This window comes from Myotis brandtii, unplaced genomic scaffold (genome assembly GCF_000412655.1).
Source record: "Myotis brandtii unplaced genomic scaffold, ASM41265v1 scaffold105, whole genome shotgun sequence".
Lineage (NCBI taxonomy): Eukaryota > Metazoa > Chordata > Mammalia > Chiroptera > Vespertilionidae > Myotis > Myotis brandtii.
Genome location: NW_005353538.1, coordinates 4,626,069 through 4,648,632, shown reverse-complemented (window position 1 = coordinate 4,648,632; position 22,564 = coordinate 4,626,069). Strand labels below are relative to the sequence as shown.

At 45.4% G+C, this 22,564-nt stretch overlaps 1 protein-coding gene across 1 annotated transcript in view; it reads right to left on the bottom strand.

The window, feature by feature from the left end:
* Positions 1-22,564, bottom strand: part of CADM1 (cell adhesion molecule 1) — a gene marked incomplete at its 5' end in the record, with an annotated part of 349,313 nt that overhangs the window by 54,922 nt on the left and 271,827 nt on the right. The window contains 4 exons of the mRNA XM_005856899.1: positions 130-288; positions 2,142-2,279; positions 9,244-9,396; positions 11,170-11,314. Coding sequence (XP_005856961.1) covers positions 130-288; positions 2,142-2,279; positions 9,244-9,396; positions 11,170-11,314 — 595 coding nt within the window. The remainder of the gene's footprint in view (positions 1-129; positions 289-2,141; positions 2,280-9,243; positions 9,397-11,169; positions 11,315-22,564) is intronic.

Here is a 22,564-nt window from a genome sequence, read left to right as displayed (position 1 = left end):
CGGAGCCTTGATCTCGGGCCTCCCAGCCTCCAGAACCGTGAGAGAGACAGTGCTGCTGTTTCTAATCTACCAGCTGCTCTGTCTGTGGTGACTGTGACAGCAGCCAGCACGGCCGCGACAGGTACTCACACTGTACTTCTAGGTACCGCTGGGTCTGCAGGTTCCCGGTGACGGCAGGGTGCTCCACCTGGCAGATCACTGGGACCCCGTCGTCCTCCCTGCGCACCTTCAGCATCAGCTGACTAGTCACGGTGTACATGTCCGACCACTCTTCCACCTCCGATTTGCCTGGGGAGAAACCACACCAGGAAGCCAGAAGCTGAGAGCATGTCTATCGCTGTGTTCAGATCCTCAGCTCCCCGGCCCCAGCCCAGTGTTATTTTACCAAAGAGGATGGAAGTCACTTGGGATAAGGACCATCTGTGGGTAGATGGCTGAGAAAATGGGAATTTCCTACATTTCAACCTGGCAGGGTGGTCTTTCAGATATTTTCAACTAGACGTAACATATACCATTTTCATTTAAATACATTACACATGTTTCTTCTGCCCTAAAACTTCCCCCAAAGGCAGCTGAAGGTTGAACCTTTTTGACATCTGACTGCTCAAGGCATTCAGGAGAGGAGAAGAGAAGAGCGTGCCACCCTACCACCATCTGAACTTGACCCGTCCGCTAGGCTGTCATTTGGTTTAGAAATTCCAGGGTGTCACCCAGAGCCCCCCAGTAACTTAATCAGGAGAAGGATAAACACCCCTACCCCACCCCCACCAGCATCGATCAAGGCGGAAAGGAACAAAAAGGATTTGCGTAATTGAAATTGTAACTGGAATGTTTAAGCTCTGAGACCTTTGAAAGGCCACAGTGCATGCAGGGGTGTGGGAGAGAAAGCAGGCTGCGGGCGCCAGGCCAGACGGGAGCTGTGCGGAGGGGGAGGCTTCCGGAGGGGATGAATAGGCCTAGGCCGCCCATTCCTAAACCCCGCCCTCCGGGGACAAGACGCACCATTAACTTTCTTTTAATGTTTTGTCCATATCGGTACACATTTCATGGCTCAGTTCACTCAGACAGAAACGCAGAGGGGAAATGGGAAACTCCTTCCTTTCAAAACCACACCCAGGAAGGGAGTGAAGCAGAGCGAGCTATTTGAAACGGGGGCTGTTACACAGACTGATCTGGTTCCAGGCAGAGGTTTTTCTGTCCCCTTTCTAAGGAGGGTTCCTTTCTTCCTGGGGCCCTTCGTCTACTTAACAAGCACACAGACACTAGCTACATGCCCTGCGAATATTCACTCGTGTCATCTTCATCAGAATCCCATGCTGTATGTAACGTCAACATCCCCACCAGAGCGAAGGGAGGCACGCAGCAGCACTTCTGTCACATGACCGGGAGTTCGGTCGAGACCTTGGTGCCGGCTGCTGGAGAAGCGGATGCTAACACGTCTGAGGGCTTAGGACAACTGACAGAGGGGCAGACAGGGGCCAGGCTGCACCTCCAGCCAAGGCAGCGGGTAAGGTAGCAGCTATCTGAGATCTAGGAAGGAAGCCCGGGATGGCCGAGCCTGGGGAGACAGTGGGAACAGGGAGCAGGGCCGCCTGCTTGCCATCACACCAGACGCTGTGCAGAAGAACAGCCGGGAAACGGGCGACTGAACTGCAGGTTTCACACGCAAGGGGGTGTCTGCAAGTTCACAAGGAAGATGACCTTCTCCGCCCGCCACGGCCACGGCTCAGGAGAGCACGCTGAGCACAGCTGACGGGGCGGCCGGTGGTAGGATGACTCGCAGCGCACACGGTGAAGGCTGTGATACATTTTTAAATGGATAACATGAGGGCTTGGAGTTCTGACCACCCTGGGTCATCAGGTAAAAGCAAGGAGAACGGATCGAACAGCATGGACAGCCTGAGCCCTGGGGCAGCTCTGACAGCGGTTCCAGTTCACAGCGACACCCACCACTATCAACCCCCACACCACAGAACGAGGACAGGAATGAGGACACGAGCACGCGGTTATGCTTTGCCCCACGCCTTTAGTCCGCGATGATCAACCACCTCTAGACGAATGCCTTTGTTCTGAGGCATGGGTTGCATTTCCCTCTCATTTCCCCAAAGGGAACCCGCCCCTGGGACCTGGTGGCACCTCACCTTTGAGCTCCGTGTTGCCTTTGAACCACCGGATAGTCGTGGCTGGCTTGCTGGCCATGGCCGTGCAGTTGACTTCGATCTCCTCGCCCTCCACGGCCGTGTCTTTCTGGATGTCGATGACCAGGTTACGTGGTGGGACTGCAAAGCAAACGTGTGTGCGTTTACACACAGAATCTACTCCTGCACGCATCCTTCCATTCATTAGAAACTAGCACCATTGCTCTCAAATCAGAGACAAGTAATGGACATTCCTGACGGGAATTTAAAACAAACTGCCACTGGAAGGGAAACATACAAAGTCACCATCAAATAAAGGGAATTATGCACAATCGCTCAATTCAGAATTTCTGCCCTAAAGTATCTTACAAAACGACTGGTCTCCCACTCCTCAGTTATCAGTGACCAAGTTATAACAATATAGATACTAGTTACAAGTCAGTCATTTAAAAATTAACCAGAAGTAGAGATAAAAGCAAGAGGAGTACACACAATTCAAGTTATCATTCTTACCTGGAAGTCTCTGAAAGAAAGCTTTCTCCTTAAACTCAACCTTTTGATTTCAATCGTCATATGAAAGAATCTACAGTCAACCAGCAAAGATCAGAAACTTGCAGTCCCTTAAAAGAATCCCTCACCATGAACATCCTTAGAAAAGTGCACCTTGAACCAGTTCATTCAATCAAAACCACTCACAGAGACCCAGAATGTAATCACCGCCTCCGATGGGCGGCACATAATAAAACCCTGCTATGAAGATGCAGTAACACAGGAAATGCCGTTCATTCGCAGTAACTTTCCAGATTCTAAATGCCCCAGATTTTGGAAATCAAAGGTAGAAAAGACCACTAAGTAGTTGTAAGTAGTTTTATTAATCAGAATTAAAACCACCCTTCTCTAAGTATATTAAACCTACATGCAATAAAATAAAAAAAGTATTTTGTGGCTAAAATGCTGAATATCATATCAAGAGTACGTAGGATGATGACGATGATGAAGAAGAAATCGTGTTATTTTTTATGACACTGAGCAACAGTGAAACTGCATATGAGGTGCCAGCTTCTTGAAACAGAAGTCAGTTAGAATGCTGAATTCCGTGCGTGAATCTAAGAGTGTGCCCTGACCACCACGAAGAAGCAGACAGTTCTGAGACATGATTAATAAGTCCCTCAACTCAGAAGAGAAACAAGAAATTAAATATGTATACACATGCCATCCCATGATCAAGTTGAATAACAAATCTGATACTGCTTCAAAAAACGATGGGATTAAAGCACGTATTTGGGATTTCCACCTGCTCTGGTCCAATGTGGAAAAAGGAAGACTTTTATGCTGAGTTAAAGCAGGTGAAAATGCCTGTAGAGAATGATGGTAAAGGAAATGATTTGCTGCATATGTTTCTCAGCAAGACAGTGTGATGGTGATGGGTAACTACCAGATCAAAAGCAGGCCTCCTCTCTTCCCCGTGAAAGAGAAAAATAGCACATTTGCTCAATTGGATGTGTTGCTAAAGTGATATGGCCCCAATGAGTAGTTAAACATGAGAAAGAACTACCCTAGCTTACACTTCAGGGGGAAAAAGCAGAGAGAGAGAGTCTACTATCCAATTTGGAGTTGCACATCTGTTAGCATTTTAGAGACACAGAAAGGCAGTTACACACGTCAACGGGGCAGCTTCGGCTCGCCATTTCCTAAACGTAGCTTATCTTTGCTGGATGACAACCAGGTAGCTTATTGGTTCTCATCACATGTACCGAGAGAGCTGGTAGGCAGCAGAGAGAATAGATGTCTAGCGCCAACAGAGACTACTGAATTCTGAGTGCAGTACAATAGGGATCTTGAAGAAAATGCTGTTTAAGCAAATGTGAGATTGTCCAAGCCTAAAGATAGTAAGATCTTGGCGAACTCTAAGGAACAGAATAAGAAATGATAAAAGGCAAACAACCAAGGAGTAAAAAAACTAGGAATGTCCTCCCCACAAATGTAGAAATGAGTCAATCACTGTGACTGATGGGACCCACTCAGTGTGAGGAAACTCAGGTCCAGTGCGGGGTAGGCACGGAAGGTGGGCCCCTGAGGACACGACGGGCAAGCGGCTAAGGCTGGTGCCATGCACGAAGCTCGCGCTCCTGGAAAGAGTAAGCCCGGAGCGGGTCAGAGCCTGGTGCCATGCAGCTCCGGGAACATGCCGGAAGGGGGCTCTTGATGATGGGACAGATCCAGTTTATCACTGTCAGTCTCAACGGCGTTTAGTGTCAACACCTTCTCTGTCACATCTCTTTTTCTGTGATGCTGGGTATTCTTCCTTCCTTCTCTCCTTTTCTCATGCTGAGCCTTCAGATACTTCTGCTTTCCTCACCACCTGCACCAGCTGTTCATCTCCACTGGTATTTCTTATGCTCTCCCTAAGACTGAGATGGTCGGGATTCGGATGGCTTGCTTTTCTCGCATTATTATATTGTCTGCTGGCTCCGAGCAGGGATGAGGAAGGGGTGGATACAAACGAGGCCAGAGGAGAACTACCAATGTCTCAGAGACCTTGCTTGGGGCCCACAGAGTGACTGGCAGCAAACAGGTCCCTATCTGGATCACTTACTGTTAGTATTTTCCTGTTAACGCTTCCTTTTTTTTGCAACAGGTATACAGTTGATCCTTGAATATCACAAGTTTGAACTGTGTGGGTCCACTTATCACAGATTTTTCAATAAATACTGTAAATATATTTTATCTTCCTTATGCTTTTCTTAATATTTTCTTTTCTTTAGCTTACCACATTTTAAGAATACAGTATATAATACATATAACATACAAAATATGTGTTAATGGACTGGTTGTGTTATCAGTCAACAGTAGGCGACTAGCAGTTAAGTTTTGACTGAAAGTTCTTTGTGGATTTTCACTGTGCCGGGGGGTGGGGCGAGTTGGTGGTGGAGGGGGTCGTGACCCCAGAGGGTCAACTGTGCTCTAAAGTTCCCTAACCTTTCAGGAAGATTCCCATAACGATGCTAATCCCAGGAATACCTTCCTGAAGAGCTGAAGTCATCTTTAAATTGATGGCTGAGGTAAACTTGTGGAAAACTTCCAAAGTGTTGGAAACTGTGACCAATGTAGAAAAATAAAGGACTTGTTCCTTGTGGACAAGAGCAGCCTGAGACGCAGTTAAGTGATTATTTCCAAGTCCACAGTTTTCCCAAGACCGTGGCCAGTGTCTCTGATCTTTACTAAGATTAGAAGAAACAGTCAAGTGTAGGAGTTGTCTGGTTTACAAACATAAAGTGAAATTTAATCATGGGAGTCCCAATGGCTTATATTGATGTCAGTGATAAACGTGACTTCTCTCAGATTTTTTTAATCCTCACTCGAGGATATGCTTATTGATTCTAGAGAGATAGGAAGGGAGAGGGAGAGGGAGAAAGAAAGGGAGAGCGATATATATATATATACACACACACATATATATATATATACACATTAGAGAGAGAGAGAGAGAGAGAGAGAGCGCCTTATGTACCTGTCCTGACTTGGAATCGAACCCCTAACCTTTCAATGTATAAGATGACACTCCAATCAAGCCACTCTGGCCAGGGCTGTTTTATTTTATTTTTTTAAGAGCGAGAAAGCTTTGGGAAATAGAAATGAAGTGATTTAGGTATATCTTTCCAATAAAGGGGGTTGAACAAGAAAATCTTAAAGTTTATTTTGGTCTATTAAGTCTACCCTATTTTCCCTTTGACTTCATAATGCCTACTCTAATACAAAATAGGTTAGCAAAGTATAAATATCCATTTATAAAAAAATGAATGAAAACTACTACTAACCAGCGAGTACACTTACACATGGTCCCACTAAACAGTCGCATTTAGTAAAAACTGCCTGCGGCCATTAATGAAAATAACCAAAACTATATCTGAGGATGTGCGTGTGGATGAAAACCTGAATGAAAGTCACATAGAAGGAAATACTAGGAAATAGCAAAGAAATGGTACAGTTTTTCTTAGCCAACCTCAAATCTATCCGAGCGCCAATTATAAATCTTTCAGGGAGGTATAAAACCTTTACACCTAAAGCATTAAAAAAAATCAGCAATTTCAGGATGCCACCTTAATTACACAAGAGGAGTCTTAAAACTGATCAGCACGTCAAATCTCACTCTAAGACCCTTTAAAATAATGAGTTCCTCCTGTTCCTGGAATCTTAAGAGTGAACACTAATCTTGGAAGGACAGGGGTATAATAATACTGGCTACTATTATCAGTAACTGTATTCATCGTAAAGCCGTGTATTTTCTCTCTTGTTCATCTCCTCCAATGAACAGCAGTACATAGAAGAGTCCTACACTGTGAATTGGAGAAATGCATGCAAAATGTGATAGGAGTTTCCATTTTTACCTGGGTAAGAGCATAAACATGATAGTAACTAACAAATACCCATCTCTGTGTCTTCTAATGATGCTGCATTCTTTGCTGATGCTTCAAACGACTAACAGATGCACTAAAATGAACACCTTCAACCCATGGAGGCAGGGCATCTGTGTTCGTCCCCATAGGCCTCTCCAGGGGACTGTGGACGGAAATGAAGATGCTAACGTGTCCTTCTTCTGTCACTATGTATCTACAAATTCCACACCGTAGAAGAAAGGTTTGAATATTTGAGTATCAGTGGAATTTGCCAGATTTTGGAAAAAGAAAGACTCAAACACTGATGACAACAATTTTACTTCATCAAGAAATCCTATAGTAAATTTAATAGAATATTAAATGAATGCATAATATCTGAGCAAGAGTATCTACTAGCATTACTTTCAAGTATATTTAAGTTAATGCTTCTATACAATCGGTAGGAACCTATTACTTCTAGAATAATCAGGCCTCCAAAAGCATTACAGCTAGAGCTCCTCTCAGAGCCTAGTGCTGGCATGCTGACCCCCACAAGCACTGGGTGTGCGCAGTCAGACCCCTTATCCAGGGGACCTGAGAAAGCACTGGGTGTGCGCAGTCAGACCTCCTGTCCGGGGGCCTGAGGACAAATGTACCAGACGCTGGAAACTGACAGGCATACACTGCTTCCCAAGGGGCAGATAAACTCCTGAAAACAAAAGATGGGCTCTTTCAGGGAAAAACATCTGGGAAGGCAGTTTCAGGACTTTATTGAAAGTAACCTCGGCTAGAAGACACAAGGTTCTGAGAAAACACGAGGTCTGGTTCAGGCTTGACTCTTGGTTCTCACTCTGCTCGTCACCAGGCAGATGACTGAGCTCTACTATTACTATTTCTTTCTTTGAAATAAAGATATTCATACTTAAAGGTATATGTAACAAAACATTCTGAAAATTCAGAATCCGCAACTATATTCAATTTTTTTTGCTGTCACTCTTATTGAAAAGCCATAAACTATGGTGGGTAAGTGGGTGAACGGTGAGGTTGAGGTCCAGGCCACTAATGACTTGCTCCAATCAGCGAATGGTGTTCGCAAATGCTTCTGTACGAGCAGATGCACAGAAAAGGTCCAATGCATGCTCATGATTTTGGCACATTTCCAAAATACCGGAACCGTCGTCGTCCCAGCAAAACCTTCCACGCTCCCTACTGCTGCAGGTCTGCGTGGGTCAAAGCCACAATCAGACAAACAGGAGCACCTGCCAGCTGCTGTCATTAACACAGACCACATTCCAAACGGCATGGACAGACCCGGAACATGGCTTTCTGAAGTCAGTATTCCTCTTATCAAGAACATGTATGTAAGTGTTAGGGACATGTTTTACTTTAATGAATAAAAAAATATTTTCCCTCTACAGCTGTGTTTAAATAAAGTAACGAGGCAGTAGCCCAATATGTACATCCATAAATACATATATGGTCACACACACCAAGCAAAACCGCCTTCGTATTTATCTTTGCTCTTTAATCTTCCTATCATTACACCGAGAGCTGCAACCTGCCGCCTCAAATAGACTTTGATTCATCACCTCCCCGAAGGTACAAATCGGAGATCTTGCCTCACGCTGTAGTGTGTGTCCTTGAAAACTTGGTTTCAAAATCCGGTCAGCCGGTGGTGTGCACTGGAGTGTAAGCCTGTCTAAAACGAGACCAACTTAGACCTCCTCCAACACAGGGGATCTGCGGGCTACCTCAAACACACACACGGGAACCTGGCCACTGGGGTTTGCCGAAAGCCACAATCCGGTGACCACAAGTGGAGACGCAGCTCTCCAGAGGTGCCCCAGCGGCCCGTCAGCAGCCTGGCTTTTTCTCAGCTTCTCGCCCTAGGAGCTCCTAATTCTTTCATGTCCAATGGTGGCAATTCTGTGGCAAAGTATGAGTTCATGAGATATGATCGCTACAGCATGATCTAGAGCAGTGGTTCTCAACCTTCCTAATGCTGCGACCCATTAATACAGTTCCTCATGTTGTGGTGACCCCCAACCATAAAATTATTTTCGTTGCTACTTCATAACTGTAATTTTGCTACTGTTATGAATCGTAATGTAAATATCTGATATGCAGGATGTATTTTCATTGTTACAAATTGAACATAATTAAAGCATAGTGATTAATCACAAAAACAATATGTAATTATTTATGTGTGTTATCAATGGTCTTAGGCGACCCCTGTGAAAGGGTCGTTCGACTCCCAAAGGGGTCGCGACCCACAGGTTGAGAACCGCTGATCTAGAGTATAAGCAATAAACAAGGCAATTAAGGAAAAGGAGGACAATATTGAAGGAGGTGTAACTCAGAAGGACAAACCAGTAGGCGGATTTCATAGCAGAGCCCTGCCCGGCCCAGCTGTGCGGCCATCTCCCCCTCCTGCACAGAAGGAAACAATCCTATACAATCGGCAGGAACCTATTACTTCTAGAATAATCAGGCCTCCTGTAGAGCAATGGCATGGCCATGGTGAGGGATTCATCTGAGGTTCCAAATCCTCCTGAGTTTTGCTGCTGGAGCCTGAGGTCTGCACCCCCAGAGTAGGTGGGATCTGCATAGACTGCTCGCGTTCCTCAGAGTGTTTGGCAAAACAGGCTACTTTAAAAATTCCGCCAGATGGGCGGCGGGCCTGCCTAAGACAAGAACAGTGCCCTTCCCCACGACGCCGTGCCTCTCACCCAGCACTGTGATTGTGGTGTAGCTCTCCTGCGGGGGGTCGGTGTAGAGCTGGCAGAAGTATCTTCCTTCATCGGAAATGGAGACATTTGTCAGCGACACTTTGAGTTCACTGCTGGAAAAATTCAGCAGCTGAAACCTGCTGTCCTTCAAAGCTGTGAACAAAGCACAGGGTTTGTGACTGAGACAGGGACAGTCTGCTTCCCGAGCCCCGCGGAGGGAGACGCAGGGGCCTGGAAAGGCAGCGGCAGAGTGGAAACTCCGCGTCTCCCGCACCCGGAGGGGAGGTACCCTTTGTACTTCCCGAGTTACTGTCTGGGCTTCTGTACTAACCCCATGTGGACAAATAACCTGTCCAAAGGAGACTGGTGCACGTGGGTGCACGTGTGAGTGTGTATACCTACATGCACACACACTCTCACACACACACACCCCACGCCCCCCGCCTCAGTGTGTCAGAATTCAGCCCTTACTGAAATGGTTTTGGATGCTCTGTCAGACATGGGTAAGATGAAAAGAGGAAGAAGGTGGGCTAGGAGTCCCCTTGGGCACTGGAAGTTCAGGGAGCAGGACTTATAAAAATCATTAAAAAAACTATAAAAAAATAATCCAATTTAATTTGGATGTATCTATGTATTTGGTATCCTATATAATAAAACCCTAATATGCAAATTGACCAAACAGCGGAACGACCGGTGGAACTGGTCGCTATCATGCACACTGACCACCAGGGGGCAATGCAGGAGCTGCCCCCAGGTGGTCAGTGCACTAACACAGGGGGAGCGCCACTCAGCCAGAAGCCGGGCTCACAGCTGGTGAGCGCAGTGGCGGTGGCAGGAGCCTCTCCCACCTCTGCTGCAGGTGGGCGGTAAGGAGCGAGGGGTCCTGGAGTGCGAGAGGGATCAGGCTGGGCTGAGGGACCCACCCCCCTGCAAGTGCATGAATTTCGTGTACCGTCCTGGAGTGCGAGAGGGATCAGGCTGGGCTGAGGGACTCACCCCCCTGCAAGTGCATGAATTTCGTGCACCAGGCCTCTAGTTATTGATATGATTTGAGGTGGAACTTCTCAGGGATAGAAGGTGACCAGGGGCCCCCGGAAGGCCTTGACCTCGCCCTGCAGTTTCCTAAGCACAGTAGGAGCCAATTGGGCAGAACACAGGAAAGCAATGTATGTGGACTTACTTGTTTATAACAAATATTCATGTTTAAAGTCCTTATATTTATTTTGGCAAAGGCTAGATTATTACAAAAGGACGAAATATCCTCTCAAATATTCTTTAGATTATTCAACTGTCCACAGGTCTTGAACACTGTGGTGGGGTGGAAACAAGGCAAAGGGGACTCTCCACACCTGTTTGTTGGACACCTTGACTCTCAAACCAAGTTTCAGAGGACCTTCTCTGGTTCTCCACAAGCCCAGCACCCACCTGCACCCTGGCTGTGATATGCAGGTGAGTGTCCAGTATTCACTTCTGTGACATCCATTTGCAAACGTTTTCGTACATGGACACCTCCACATGCCAGAGGTGCTATGGTGACAGGAGGTTTGGTTTTGTCTTTATAGGTTCAGATTGCCTTGAAAATTTCAATCTTCAAACAGATTACCTTTCAGTATGCCCTACTTTCCTGGCCTTCCCCTGTTTGAGTTGTTTCTATCAGCGAAGTATTGGGACTCAATTGCAATTCACCTTGAATTACTACAACCCATTCCTATTGCAAAGTCAGACCGCCTTGCTTTTAAAAGGGACCATTCAAGGTTTCTATTAAGTAGAAAGATTATGATTGCACATCCCGTCTCCCTTCTGAAGAATGGACTAAACTTCAAGCATCTAACATTGAGGTAAGCACAGGAGCCTTGGCAGTCTCTCCATCAAGACAACACGTAGGAGAATCAGCTGCCGTGTAACACTGCAGCGACGGACACTTACGCCTGAAGTCCCTGAAGTAGATGGTCTGCCTGTTGGGATTCAGGAGCTGAATCACGGAGTCGTCACTCTTATTGACTTGGCAGCTGATGGTTGCAACTTCTCCCTCGATAACTGTCACGTCTTTCGTAAATAAATTCTGTCCATCACCTTTAAAAAAAGAGAGAAAAGATCAGAAAGAATTTTCTATCAATTAAAATTTGGTTAATGGGATCAATTAAAATGAGAAGCAGGAAGCGCATTAGGAATTGGAAACCAGAGCAGCACTGGGTAAGGCTCCCCTCCTCTCTGCAGGGGCCACAGCATGAGTCTAATAGTCCAAGTAGATCGAGGGGCGCAATACCACAGCCTGGAATCACCTGCTCTCAGGGTGAGGCGCTCGTGGTCCAGCCCCAGGACCTGTGCAATGGAGCCCTGTGTGAGTGGTAAGGTCCGAGTGCCGGCTTCTATGAGGAGCTGAGCTGTCACAGCGGGGTGGGTGGTGTGTGTACTCGGCCTCAGCTCACAGGCCCTCGAGCTGAGCTATTTGGCTACCTCACAGAAAACTCAAGGGACTACCTACTAGAAGCAGGTAGGATGGACGGACCACTGAACAATCTTGTCTTGTTAGTGGATGTCAGCATTCCCAGTGCACAGTGGTCCCCCCTTATCCACAGGGGTATGTTCCAAGTCCCCCAGTGGATGTCTGAAACCACAGATACTACTGAACCCTGTATGTACTATGTTCTTTTCTATACATACATCCCTATGATGAAGTTTAATTTATAAACTGGTCACAGTAAAAGATGAACAACAACGGTAATACAATGGAACAACTATTAACACTATACAATTGGCTCTTGAACCACCCATAGAGTCAAAAATCCACATATAACATTGGACTCTCCAAACTTAACCACTCGTAGCCTACTGTTGACCAGAACAATCACATGAACATTCTAGTACCATGTATTGTGTACCAGTATGTTCTATGTATTTATATTTGTAAGCGTATATTAGAGACTTGTAATGTTCTTACTCTGAAGTAAGCTAAAGAAGAGAAAATGCTATTCAGAAAATTATAATAATGAGAAAACACATTTACACTACTATATGTATTTCTTAAAAGCAAACCCATGGATAAGTGGGCCCACACAGTTCAAACCTGTGTTGTTCAAGGGTCAACAGTACTTTAATAAAAGTTAAATGTGGTCTCTCTCTCTCTCTCTCTCTCTCTCTTTCTCTCTCATAATGGCCTGGTGTCACTCGTTTCGGGGACCCCTTGGTGGTTGGCTCAATGCTTTCTGCCACAACACATGCCGTCAATCAGAACATGTCTTCCATCCAAGTCTTCCAGCCACAAATTTAATGCCTTTTCCATCTTAACTAATAAGCACTTAACGTGCACCATGGCCATAACTTTTGCAGTTGGAGGTGCAATAGCAAAACTAGCACAAATTTCCTTTTCCTTCTTCACAATCTCAGGGATAGAAATTTTGTTCTTACTCTAGATCTTAGCAGCCTCAGCACAGAATGCTTTTCTTTCCTTATGAAGTCGAGAGCTTCCACCTGGTCACTTACCGGAGGCCTTTGGGGCTCTCGTTGGCACACTGAATTGCCAGCATCCTCACTCTGGCGCTTTGGGGCCATTAGGAAAACTGCAGTGACTTGAACACAAGCACTGGTGTTGATACTGCAACATCAATGTGACAACTGAGGCGGCTGCTAAGTGGCTGATGGGCAGGGAGCATCGCAGCGTGGAGCTGCTGGGCAAAGGGAGGATGCATGTCCCGGGTGGGGCAGAGTGGGGCAATACGCTATTTCATCAAGCTTAACAGAACTGCTCATAATTTAAACCGTATGAATTGTTTATTTCTGGAATTTTCCACTTAATATTTTCTGACTATGGTTGACTGTTACTGAAACCATGGAAAGTAAAACCATGGACAAGGGGTGTCTACTGTATAGGCAGTTCGATTATGTACTGTGTGGGAATGAGGACCTACCAACTCTAATTCTCTGGAATCTCAATAAAATCCTGAGAAGGGCAGTGGTTCTCAACCTTCCTAATGCCGCGACCCTTTAATACAGTTCCTCATGTTGTGGTGACCCCCAACCATAAAATTATTTTCGTTGCTACTTCATAACTGTAATTTTGCTACTGTTATGAATCGTAATGTAAATATCTGATATGCTATATGTGTTTTTCTGATGGTCTTAGGCAACCCCTGTGAAAGGGTCGTTCGACCCCCAGAGGGGTCGCGACCCACAGGTTGAGAACCGCTGGCTTACAGTTCAGTTTCTTAAAGTTCTGTTTTCAGAAACACACACCCTCTTGACTTATCTGAAGTCCCAGGCAGTACTGAACTGTGCCCTTTGAAAAACCGCTTTGAGAACACGCCAGAAAGGCAGTGCTTCAGGCCCACTGGCATCAGGCAGACCTGCAAATCTGCTTTGGTTTGGTGCTTCTAACCTTAGTATCATAGTTAGGGTCCCTCACCGATGTCCTAAACGCTCCACAGCACAGGTAGGAGGAGAGAAGAGTGCAGTTGAAAAGCAAAAGGTGAAGCCATTGTCCAGTGTCCAATCCCGCAGCGGCACAGCAGGGGATATGGAGGCGTATGACGTTATTCGGGCCTTTAAGAAGCTGAAATGTGGGTGAACACTGAGACCGAACCCCCGAGGGCAGAACAAAGGGGTAGCACCTGCCAAAGGTAGATGGTTGGTCAGGAAGAGGAGGAGAGAGACTGCCTCTGAGCTGAAGGATCTCAGGTAAATCTTTTAAAGACCTTGGGCCAGTTTCTCAGCAAAATGGGGAAATAAAAGCTATCTCACAGACCTGTTGGGGGAATTAGGATAGATAAATATAAAGCATGTAGCACTGTGTCTAGCTTCTCATAAAACTGAATCCGTGGTGGCTGCTATCACCATCACCATCACCATCATTTCTCTAGATGTCACATCCAAACATTTATTAAGCAACTAGTATATGTTGGGGGTAGGGTGGATACAAGAACGAAGGCTCTGTGTCCCTGCTCTCAGGGAAGCTCTCTATATAATTATATATCAACTCAGCATAGCTTAGTCACTCCCTTACAAAACTGTCACATTAAGAAACAAAGGTCAACGATAAATACTAGTCTAAAAAAAACACAAGGAGACAGCATGGAAAGAGATGCAATTAGAGTAAATGAAGGGTTTCCACCTGCTACCCTGGTTCTGCTGGAGGACCCTTTAGGCAAGCCAGAGTGGGAAAGCTTGCGAAGGGGTGTCTGTTCAGCCAAATCCACCTAGAAATAAACCAGCCACTGGTGAGGATCAAAAAAGAGGAAACCAGAGGGATAAGGAGAAATTATTAGCTCCACAGATAAATAATTCTTGGTGCTTGGGGAATAAGCCGAAATGAAACCCACCCTGAGATCTCTGATCCGGGTGTGAGAAGGCGGGCCCGGGCTGTGGTGCGTAAGGGCAGGCCTGCCCGGCCTGGCCCGGAGGGAAAGCTGAGTGGGCTGAAGTATCACAGAGGAGCAGCAAGAGGAAAAGTGACCAGGAGAGATGAAGGGCTGCTTACTCTTCCTCATAGATGAGAACCCTTCCTCTGAAGGGAGAGCTTCATTCCCAGATTTGAGAAAAGAACAAGGAAAGGGAATTCTTGCCCATCAAGCAAGCTCTTCAAGGTGGTTTGGCCGGCCCTGGTAGAAGTCTGTGCGGAGAGGACAATACCCTTTTCCCTTGGGGAAACCCAATCTAGTAAGAAAACGAAGGAACAACTAAACTGCACGATTCAGATGCTGTAACCCTCTCAAGTCATGGGACCTGCCTGTAGGAGGTTAGAATACCAAACTGGGTCTCCTGGGCTGTGCGGGAGGGCGCCTCTGTCTGAGGAAGTTAAGGTTATTAGCAGCACAAATGAGAAGCTTCCACTTAAGAAAGGGACAGGGCGGCAGGCCTGACTCACGGCAACACAACCAAGGCTTGCAGACGCCGCTACTTGCACCTACGGTGGCTGAAAGCCAGTTGCAATTCAATTATGCTCTTAATAAATAGTTCCTGTGGAAATAACCATGTACTTTTAGTCTTTACTTGGAATCCTAGTATATTCTGAGTAGCATGTTCTATTCATATTCAGGCTACAAAATATTTGCCCAAGAGATGAGAGAGGAGTTGACCATGATTTTAAGCAATGAAGGTAATAAAACAAAATCCGAGGGGTTGTTTGTTTCTGAGAAAGTCTGAATATTCTTAATTATTACTTATAGCTGAGTAATGTAAGACCAGATCACCTTAATGTGTCCTTACGGGTAAGCCATTCAGGGACAGCTGGGCCTCTGCAGTGCTGGCCCTGGCTGTGCCTGGCACACGGCGAGCTCGGCAAGTCCACGGCGGACCATCATTGCTGTATTAATCTTCTGAAATTTCTAAGGCCGACCTGAAATCCTGTCTCAGAAAATGCCAATTCCTAGCTATGTTAACAGGGTTGTAATGCTAATCTAAAACTATTATAAGTGATAATGAAATATTTTGCTGAAAGATATCTAACTGCCTTGGCTGATGATGGTGGCCCAAGGATGTCACCAATAAATTATATGGGTCAGCTGGACAGCAGTTATATTAAATAGAGCTCCATACTTTGAGACGCCACACGATGGCTGAAATGAAATAATGACCTATTTATGTGAGGCAAGGAAGTAAATGGCAGGGATGAAAATGTATGCATGTCAGTACTCTGAACTGCCTGCAGCCTTTATGTAAAAATGCTTTCTGCTCACATCCTCAAATACTTCTTCCAAACAGGAGACGTACTGTGACGTGATAAATTTCCCTTTGAAATAGATAGCACGACAATTAGATTGTTACAAAACGCACTTTGACGTGCAGCAGAAGAGTACAAACAGGCAGCTTTGGTGCCTTTCTTAAATAATCCATTTTAAAAACCTTTCCGATTTTCTAAAACACAATTAGCAGATACAGCACCTGTTCTGGGCAAAGGAAAGCCAAGTATGGACAACGCACCACAGCCACGAAATAAGGCTGCTCACAGCCGCACATCTATTTTCAGGGTGGACGGTGCTGACACGTGCAGACATTTCTGACTGCTGACTGGTACAGACGGGCGAGGGTCAGGAGACAGAACCAAACTCACCTTTAGTTTCTATCAGCCACTGTCTTCCCAATCACTTCCCTATTTGCCCCACAATTTCTAAACATAAAACTGTGGTATTGGAGAGGCCCATTCACTCACAGGCAAGTCTCCCGTAGTCAACTAGAAGCGGCTGGGCATGCGTTACCAGACAGAAAACATGCTATCTAAAACACGGTAACATTTATTTTGATGACTAGAAAAGAAAGGACCATTTCAAGCTGAGTTGGTGAGGTCTGGAGTGAGGCTGGGGGTGTAGCTGGCTCATAAATCCCCTATTAATTCAATCTTCAATTAGTTTAACTCATGGATTCTCTCCTGAAACACCCATTCTTCATAAACACTATGTGAATGACATTACACGAAGCACTGCCATTGATGGAAACTATTCAGTCAACACTATGACCACCCGACCGGGGGAGGGCGCACCTCCCGCAGGAGCTGAACTGAGAAAGGGGTTCGGCGGCACCCCAAGGGAGGGAGGGAGAGGTTACCCAGCGTGAGGCGCTGAGCTAACCGCTCTGCTCTGTGCAGGCGTCCCTCTCAAACCCCCGGAGTCCTCAACATCCCCACAGTGCGGACCAAGCACCTGGGACGCGAGCTGTTTTAATAAGTTGCCTAATGCCCTCAGCCAAGTGGCCGTGGCGTTTGAACTCAGCTCTGCCAGCACCCCCAGCCCTCACAGCCGGTCCTTTGGGACCAGCCAGCATCAGGATTTGTTGCCAGGGCCCTCCTGGCGCTGCCTCAGAACAGGCACTTGTTTTTAAAGGGGGTTATTTCCCTTTGAGCAACTTCTAGTTTTTTTTTTATTTCGATAATTTATCCAGAGCACAATTACCCACTTGGAGATGACAGAGGAGTGTCCTGCATGTAAAACGCCTTGTTTACTGCTGCTGCCTTCTCTCTGCCTCAGCACACTGGGCCCAGAGGACATCCCCCCCCCCTCCCCCCCACACACACACACACTGCCTGCCCTTCATTTACGCCGGGGAGTCCTCCTGTGAGTCCACATAAAAGGGCAAGTCCCAGTTAGAGCAGAACTAGGCTTATCCTGTGGCAGCTATGGAAACTCCCCACGCGGAGGGCCACCGAGGACGCGCAGCTGGGACGACAGTTGCCCAGAGAAGGAGCAGATCAAGTCCCGACCTACTTCTTCAGTAAAAACCATGTTAGGGAAACCTTTGTTTCCTCTGCTGCATGCAAGTCTGGACCCAGCGTTAAATCAGCACAGGCAGGTGTCTAAACAGACCCAAGTCTAACCAAAACTGCAGGTACTCCACCAAACCCTCCTCCTGAGGAGCAATGTAGGCATTCATTTTTAAAAGCCACAAGAATTCTTGAAATTTGACACCAATTAAAGGTTTGGGATTAGTAAGTCTTTCCCTCTAAGAGGTATGGAACAGTCAAAAAACTTGCGGGTTTTGAAAAGCTTTTCTCCTGTTGTGTGAGCCCTCTCCTCTGTGTCTTCAAGCTTCCACCGGCTTTTCACCCATTCCTGTTTCTAGCGGATCCCATGTTTACAATGTTGGTTATATCCCCAACTAGAAAGAACAACCCCTACCCATATCACACCATCACCAAGGAGGCACCGCAGTCCTGCTAACGATTCTGAGGGCTAGCACCAGAAGTGAACACATTTCAGAAAAAGAGAAAAAAATTAAGATTCTGTTGAAACACAGAGGGAAAAATCTTCCTAACTGCCTATGTCCCCTCAAGTCAACGTAAAGACAGTGTTCACTACAAATCATTAACAAACCCATTAAGATCTGATTTCTATCTAAGCAAGTATTGTCAGCATATTTTGTACATTTCCTTTAAAAGACTCAATCCTATCTTTCAATTCATTAAACTCTTCCTTGCATTTACAGTTTTATATCAAATCAGAAACCTATTTGAATTAATAAGAATTACAATAAAAGTAATTTGAAAATAAATTATTTGAAGTTCAAGCCACGAAAGCTTTTGATGAAAGGATTTAGTTCCATTTAAATATGACAGTAACATTTTCAGCCATCTAATGTGCAGATGAGACAGTGAGAACCAGTGTCCGAAAAGAAGGGTTGGTCAACCGTGGATTAAGGTTAAGGATGAGACCTCTTCAACATAAACACAAGTCTAAATTTAATTCAAAGAGAGGCAGTACACCAACCTTCCTGAACACTTGAGCATTTATTTAAAATTGAAAGCTGTTGCAAAGCTCCTCTTACCCTTGTAGACCCTCCTCCATGGTTTGCCATCCCAAATAGTAAAGTTGAATATGTTGACTGTTTGCATCCAAAATAATGAATGCAAATCAGACAGCTCCTAAGCTTAGAGTTAAGCTAAACCAACTCAGCAAGTAACTGAGTGGGCAGGAGTATGCGACACTGACAAAAACATGTGCATCACCTTCTTTTTCATAAAACCCTATGAAACCCAGGAGGACACATGCCTACAACCACGTGGCAAGCGGGAGGCACCAGGCGCGGAGGCCGCATCTCCTAACGGGTCATCAAGGCACTTCTGTTCTTGGCTATTTCTAAATAACATTCAATGATTTGCTTCTAATTACAAAAGCAATATATGCTCAAGGTTTTTTGTTTTAAAAGCTTTGTTTCATATGTAGTATTTGTAACACTATGACATGTAGATGGTCAGGATCTCATAAGCGTCTCCCGTAATATAATTACTGTTGAGTCACTTGAGCTTAGGGAAGGAAAAAAATACTGACTTTAATCTAATCTCCTCTTATAATCAGTCCAAGGTGAGGCACATTTTTGAACAGCAAGGTAAAGAGTAAGGCCGCAGTGCTGGTTTTTCTTCAATTAAAATTGTTGCTGTCCCCTGAATACAAAACAAAAAATAGCATCTGACACAACATGAAGCTATTCGTGGATATTCTGTATACACATTCTTGTTTAGTTGACTAATGGCAAATTAACGTTCTCTATTTTAGCTTAAACACATACTATAGGTATGTTTGATTAGCACTGAATTCCAAAAGCTGATTACTATGCATGCTCTGATTATGTAATTACATAATAGAGCATAATGGCTCCTTTGGAGTCATTATGATCTATATGGCAAACATGTTTCAGTTTTGCTGGAGTTTAAATACACATTGAGATGACAGCTCATAATAAGGCACCACTTCTCAGTCCTATCAGCTAAGTGGGCATTCTCCATCCGTCCTAGCATCTTCTCGACCCCAATTAAGCCCATTGTGTCAAGCTGCAAACACTTTGAAGAAATTCCCTTTGTTTTCTTAGCATTCAAAAAAGGACATTAATTTTAAAAGCTGTATTAAGCAAAAGGCCTGGGTTAAAAAAAAATAGCTCAAATTCCATCCTTCATCCATCTTCAAAGGTCTGCAGGGAACCCAATCAGTTCATTCATCACTGTTCAGATAACCACAAGGGGGTTAAAGATGGAACTTCACCTTTAACTCCCAAATGCTCATGGGGAGACAGCCAGCACACTGATGCTCCCGGGTGGCTGGCCACTGTGCACGCAGCTCGGGGCTGACTGAGCGTCAAGCTCCCCCAGCCGGACAGAGGGCCAGCTCCCCAGCCTCGGGTCTTGCAATAGCCCTTGTCTTCTGCAGCTCCCTTGGAAGAGGTAGCTGTGAACTAGCACAGCCAGACCTCACCTTCACAGTTCTCGGCAGAACTTACCTAGTGAATAGATTGCCGTTAATTCCACCGTCAACTGATAAACTGGGAAGTAGTCAGGTTTAAAAACAGGACAAAAGTTATTGTAACAACCGGAGGAAAGGTCAATGGGGGAAAAGGAGACATAGGTAATACTATGTGTAATACTTTAAACAATAAAAAAAAGTTATTGTAACGAATTATGTTCAGTCTCGCGTATCCCCACGAAGTCCGTCAGCCTTACACCACTTATCTGCAAGGGGAGCGGCTTCTTCTCCCTTCCAGGAAAAGGCTCCCTCGCTCCATCCAGACCAAAGGTGACCGGAGTCTCAACTTTGAAGATGAATCAGCATCGAGCTGTTTTTACCTCCCATCTGTTGGTTTTCAACATTACGGCTGAAGAACTGAGGTCAAGCACAGTCCAACCCGTATTTACATATGGGATGAGTCCCTCCTCGGGAAGGAAAGCATTGATTGGACGCGTGAACACTCTTTGCGAGGAAGACTGTGACAATAGAGAGTGGTTATAGCAGCTGTGCCTGTGCTATTTCAATTTTAACCATCACATTAGCCTCCTTCCTTTTAAAAGACTCTGAGCTCAATAGACCTTTTTAATCAATGCCCAAAGCACTAAAGGGGCCAAACAATTACGATGTTAAGGTCTGAGCTGCATGATACCATAAAATGCAGAGGTGCAGTCCCAGCTGGAGACTGTTTGTGGAGTGATACCCACCCACTAAACAAGATCCCGATGAGCTTTTTCATTAAAATTCACTTATCAAAGAAGCGAAGGGCAATAAAAGAAACAGTATAAAAATAACCATAAAAGATAATCATCATCACTAAATCCCTTTGTTCTTCATACTGAAAGGCAAAAACCCTAGACTTTTCTCTCTTCTCACTCCTTTTCATAGCTGGACAGGTTTCATGGCCTTTTTGTTCATCAAAAAGATAGCATCTTTTTTGGAGAGAAAATAGCCCGACCCTGAAGAAAAACTCCCTCCAGTGGACAGGCTCTATGAGAACTAAACGGGGGAGAAAGGAGACCGCAAAAGCAGGAAAGCCACTGTGTGTCTGCTGGGGCGACGGCACTGAGGTCACCTTGAGGAGAGGCCTGTGAGCGGCTACATCCCCTGCAGGCTCCGGGGAGGGGCGGAAGGGGGCTCTCAAAAACATTAACTGAAAAAGAGGCACCGCCGTCGCCGAGGACTCGGAGGAGAACAGTCTGAAGCCAGAGGCTTCCTCCAGAACCAACCGCTGGCGGGCGAAGCAGGCAGTGCCCTCGCCAAGGTTAGGTTCTAAGATGCTCGTTCATGGCACAGGAAGAAGAGGGCCGTTTTTTGGAGGGGCTGCTACAGTGGCCACGCAAATCTGCGTGGCGTCCCGCCTTTCCCACTACACTGCTTCTTCTAGAGCAGTGGTTCTCAACCTTCCTAATGCCACGACCCATTAATACAGTTCCTCATGTTGTGGTGACCCCCAACCATAAAATTATTTTCGTTGCTACTTCATAACTGTAATTTTGCTACTGTTATGAATCGTAATGGAAATATCTGATATGCAGGATGTATTTTCATTGTTACAAATTGAACATAATTAAAGCATAGTGATTAATCACAAACACAATATGTAATTATATATGTGTTTTCTGATGGTCTTAGGCGGCCCCTGTGAAACGGTTGTTCAACCCCCAAAGGGGTCGCGGCCCACAGGTTGAGAACCGCTGTTCTAGACAAAGCCTGTTGCAGGCCAACTGCGGGTCTTCCGCGTCGACCACTCGGCTAATGAGCTGATCAAGTGCGACTACATTCTCTGGGATGTACTAGTACTAAAGGGCTACTGTGCAAAGTGGAAACCAGTGGTGCAGAATGTTGCTGCCCATGAGTGTGGACTAAGGGGAAGCAATTTGCATTCTAAAAGGGATGCATCGTGCAGCCAGAAGCTGGTAGCTGACAAACTGCACTCTTACATCACCCAGTTAGCTTACGCCTGGATAATGGGAGTCCACAGTTTTAATTGAATTCACATATCGAGATATTTACATTTCCCAAACCATAAGCTATTAATAACTAAAACAAAAAGTTTACATGATTATAGCTCAAAATACATATTAAAGTATAGCTCAAAATACACAAAGGAAGATACAAACATTGGGCTCTTTATCCCTATAAAGACTTAAGGGAACTTGGACTCTCTCTACCCCAGAACAGACCTCAGTGCCGGCAGCCGAGCTCTCACTCTGTGAGAAAGATGTTAGATTTCAAAGCCTTGGAGATGCCGACTGGCTCTGCTGTGGCCACAGGCTTTTTACATTGGATTTCCTCCTTACAACCCCAACCTCAAATCTCAATGGAGATGGCATGTGTATTTCCCTGATTTTTATACCCTGCCTTAAAGTACTCAATTCAATATCCTTTTCTCTTTGCCAGGAGGCACCATGATTAAACTCGGGCCACTTTTTGTTTCAACTTACTAAACGCTGATTTTCCCCTCTGCATGTGCCTCTAGGGCAGTAGTTCTCAACCTTCCTAATGCCGCGACCCTTTAATACAGTTCCTTATGTTGTGGTGACCCCCAATTTCAGTGTTAGAAATTGAACATAATTAAAGCATAGTGATTACTCACAAAAACAATATGTAATTATATATGT